The sequence below is a fragment of the Volvox carteri genome, assembly GCF_000143455.1.
Source record: "Volvox carteri f. nagariensis unplaced genomic scaffold VOLCAscaffold_28, whole genome shotgun sequence".
NCBI classification, from domain to species: Eukaryota; Viridiplantae; Chlorophyta; class Chlorophyceae; order Chlamydomonadales; family Volvocaceae; genus Volvox; species Volvox carteri.
In genome coordinates, this window is record NW_003307571.1 from 1,512,363 (window position 1) to 1,516,784 (window position 4,422).

Genomic DNA, 4,422 nt, shown 5'->3' on the forward strand with positions numbered 1-4,422 from the left:
TGAGGATCCCCGGAGAGGGAAATGTATCCCGGTGAGTTGGCATGACGTGATGGACAGGCGAGGGGTGGGGTGGAGTGGAGTGGGGGAGCATGCCGGGGGGCCGGGAGAAGAGAAGAGGGGGGTGTGGGGGAGGGTGATGAAAACTGGTGGAAGGGGGGGGGGACATTGAGCTGCTGAGGACGCGGACGGGGGCCGTGCACGGGAGCGCACAACGAGGGTGCTGGGATCAGGGCTCAGATCCGGGAAAACACCGTGCACCCCACTGCGCAGTTTGTGTGGATGAGGGTTGGGGGGGGGAAGGGGGGGGGCTGTAAGGAGGGTGAGAAAAGGGGGGAGAGGGGTAAATACGGGCCTCTTTTGAGAATGGCAAGCCACATTTTGCTAGTCCCCAGCTCCTTTGCCACCGTTCAACACACACACACACACACATACACACACACACACACACACACACACACACACACACGCACCAACGGGCCCCCCCCCCACACACACATCTTCTTACCTTTATCCCCCTTTTTTTCTCCCTCCCCCCCCACACGGCTTTTTTGCAGTGCGACTTTTCGCACGGGGACTCCTCTCTGGTTGGCGTTATCGGCCAGGGCATCTTCAAGATGTTTCGTAACGCCGACAGCGGTCTGAAGCAGGCCAACCCCATCATTGGCAAGCGGGACCCCTCCCTGGCGTCATGTCAGGTGGGTTGCGTGGGGGGGTGGGGGGGGATGGGGGAGAGCCGGGTGCCGTGTGTGGGTATGATTATGATTATGGTGCTGTGTGTGATTATGATCATGATCAGAGCTGCGATGGGGAAAGTGCCGAATATGGTGGTATACCAATATAACTTTACCGAAGCGAGCTCCGCAGCGTTGTGTTTGACTGCGCGTGTGAGGTTGCGCACTCCCCCCCGTCCCCCCATATGATCCCTACCTGGCTGTGTTTGTTCCTGACCTGTACACGTCTTCCCCCCCGCCACACACACACACGCATACACACACACACACAATCCCCTGCTCCCCTTCTATCTCTCCCCCTGTGGTGGTCGCAGTGCTGGGTTCCTGACCCCCCCGGCAGCAATGAGCAACGTGAGCGGCTGCTGCTGGGAATGGCGGATGGGGAGGTGCTGCTGCTGGAGGTGGGTGGGGGGAGGGAGCCATGTCACGTGGCGAGGGGTGGGGATAAGGGGTGGGAAGGGTTAGGGGTGTGGGGCGGGTTAGCCCCTCGGCACGTGTAGATGCTAGAAAGGCGGGGCCAGGAAAGGGGAAAGAGGGGGGGGCCGCTCATGGAGACGATCACGCCGGGGCCGGGGAGAGCCATCGGCAGGGGGATGAGGATGGAGGGTAGGAGGGGCGGTGGGCTGTGGGGATCAGATAGCCACGAATGTGTCCGAGCGTGGTTTCATCCATCCCCCCAAAAAGCCGGGCACTCCCCCTCCCCCCTTTCCCCCCTCCCTCCGTCCCACCAGGCCTTAATGTCTCATCCCTCCCACCCTTCCCACCCTTCCTAGCTCTTGCTTCCCTAAACCCCCTAAACCCCCTCAACCCCCAGGTTGCATGTGTTTTCCAACCCCACCCCACCCCACCTCGCCGCCCCCGAACTCCCACCTCCCCATAACCACCCGCAACCCGGAACCCCCAATTTCCCAACCCCCTCCCCCCCCCGCTATCCCGCGCTACCCCCAATCCTCACCTCTACAGGGCACAGACCTGAAGGCCGCCTTCTCCTGCGACAACGGCCTGCCCGCCTGCTCCATCGCCGTCTACTCCAAGGGCTTTGTGGTGGGACAGGACCAGGGCGTGGTGACCATCTTTGAGCGAGACGACAAGGAGTTCTACCGCCGTGCGAGGGCCTTCACCATCGAGGGGAATCCCTGCAAAGTGCTGTGAGTGGGGTTGCGGGGGGGGAGAGAGTGTGTGCGTGTGTATGTATGTAATTGTTTTTTATGAGCTGAGCCGCGAGAGGGAAGTGCTGAGGGGGGGTGTCATTGTCTCCTTGGAGAGGAGTTTAACAGAATGCATATTTGCCTACTCGTCGGTGTGTGCGCAAGTGTTTATGGCTGTGTACCAATATAACTGTGTACCAGTATAACTGTGTACCAGCAGCAGAACTGTGCGCAGTATAACTATGTGCTTGTGTGCAACTTCGTATGTATGTGAGTCTTGTTTTGTTTGCGGTGGGTTGAGGGGGGAAAGGAGATGAAAGGGGTGAAAGAGAGGGAAAGGAATTCAGGGGGTAATGAAGGCGGAAATTGTGTCCGTCGAAAAGGGCTGTGGCTGCGTGTTTGGGTTTCAAAGCTGTGTACGGCAAGCTTGATGACTCACCTGCTGACTTACCCCCTCCTTTCCCCCTTTCCGAACACACACACACACACGCACACCCACCAGTAATTTGGCCATCTCCCCGAATGAGGAGCACCTGGTGGCCTCCCTGGACAACAACCAGGCCTACACGCTGATGCTGAGTAACCAGGAGATCATGAAACACGACGAAATGAACTTTGAGGTGGGGGAGGGGGGGGAAAGGAGGGGGAGTAGAAGGAGGGGGGGAACCGGTCATATGGGGCCCATGGGCGGACCGTTTTCGTGGGTAGGCGGAAGACGAAGAGGAGGGGGAGGAGGAGGAGGAAGAAAGAGTGGGGGAAAGTGGGGGTGGTGGATGCGAACCCCCGGACAGCTACTTAGCTGTTCTTGCTGTAAAAATTCCTTTGATGCCTGTTCACTTGTGGTTACCCGAAGCTCATGTTGCTGCACCTACCGCCGGTAGCGTACTCTTAGCCGGCGTGTTACTAAAACTCGGTGGTATTGGTTTCTTACGTTTAATGTTACCTGTTGTGCCAGAATTCTGCGTTAGCGTTTTTCCTCTAGTTTCTACCTTATGCTTAACTAGGTTTTTGTTTACAGCTACCACGATGCTGTTTGGTCCCTCAAACCTCACACCTCACACCTCACCTTTCTTTAACACACCGACCACGCGCCCACTACCTCGCACGCTTCCTTCCGCCTTTCTCCTCCGCCACAAGCCCCCGTTGCGGCCGTTTACCTGAATACGTCAGTGCTGATGTCGTCGGTGTTGGTGTTGGTGTTGGCGTTGAGCGAGAGGGAGGGTTCCCAACATTTCTTTTCTTTTAACTCTCTCCCCTCTCTCCTTACCCCGCACTCCTTCCCCCAACTCCCCTCCCCCCGCTTCCAGATCCTGGGCACCCCCAACCACGCCGGTCCTGTGACGGGTTTGGACGTGTGCGTGCGTAAGGCCCTCATCGCCTCGTGCTGCTCCACCGATCGCTCTGTACGGCTGTGGAACTGGGTGGATCGTACATGCGAGCTGCACCGTACATTTGCGGACGAGATCTTCTCCATCGCCATACACCCCACGGGCCTTATGGTAAGGCGCAGGGTTCTCCATCCACACTGTACTTACCGCATACACCCGGTATTGCACTCGGCCTGGGCTGGGTTGGATACACACACACACTCGCATACACACACACAAACACAGACGCACAGACATACACACGCACAGAAGAGTGACGACTGTATATGGCAACGTTGGTTTTACGCTGTCCGGGTGTGCCATGGTTATCTTTCCTGTCCTGCCGCAGATTCTTGTGGGATTCGCTGACAAGCTGCGTCTGATGTCCGTGTTGATGGAGGATCTGAAGACCATCAAAGAGCTGGGCATCAAGGGGTGCAGGGAGTGCTGCTTCTCCACCGGCGGACAGTGAGTGCCGCCTTACAATCCCCCCCCCACCAGATACACACACCTACATACATGCATACATACATCGACACACACACACACACACAGCCCCCGCAGACCGCACAGGCACACACACACACGCACATACATACAGACAGACAGACAGACACGCGCGTCTAACCTCCTGCAGTCCCACCTCATCTCAACCACCAACAACCTCGGGTGACGCATGCCGTATATCACATGCCTGCATACACACGCCCCTTCCCCCCTCTCACCCCTGCCCTCCACACACCCACCCCCGCACCTCCCCCACTACCCCCACCAGGTACTTTGCCGCCGTCAACGGCACCACCATCTCCATCTACAACACCTACACCTGCGATAACGTGGGCAATTTGAGGGGCCACAACGGCAAGGTACGTTGTCGTGTGGGCTCTAGTCATTGAGCTGCGAGGAGGAACTGGCACATACACACACGCTGGATATGGCGCATACACAAAAACACACGCGCGAGGAAGACAAGGAGATAAAGAGAGAAGAGAAAGAGAGAGACAGAATGCGCAGGGCAGCGTTTGTAACACCATCACATTTATTTCCCCGCTTCCTCTCTCCCCCCAATTTGCTCCCTCCCTCTCCCCAACACCCCCTCTCCACCATCTTTCCCCCCCACCCCATCCCCCCACACACACACCCGCACCCACCCCGGCTCGGTAGGTACGTTCCGTG

At 57.9% G+C, this 4,422-nt stretch overlaps 1 protein-coding gene across 1 annotated transcript in view; it reads left to right on the forward strand.

Annotated features, from left to right (window-relative positions):
* Window positions 1-4,142, forward strand: part of VOLCADRAFT_62320 (uncharacterized protein) — a gene marked incomplete at both ends in the record, with an annotated part of 6,213 nt that extends 2,071 nt beyond the window's left edge. The window contains 7 exons of the mRNA XM_002952187.1: window positions 555-704; window positions 1,079-1,136; window positions 1,546-1,879; window positions 2,382-2,499; window positions 3,187-3,378; window positions 3,596-3,714; window positions 4,022-4,142. Of these exons, the coding sequence (XP_002952233.1) occupies window positions 555-704; window positions 1,079-1,136; window positions 1,546-1,879; window positions 2,382-2,499; window positions 3,187-3,378; window positions 3,596-3,714; window positions 4,022-4,142 (1,092 nt within the window). The remainder of the gene's footprint in view (window positions 1-554; window positions 705-1,078; window positions 1,137-1,545; window positions 1,880-2,381; window positions 2,500-3,186; window positions 3,379-3,595; window positions 3,715-4,021) is intronic.
* Between the last annotated feature and the right edge of the window lie 280 nt (window positions 4,143-4,422).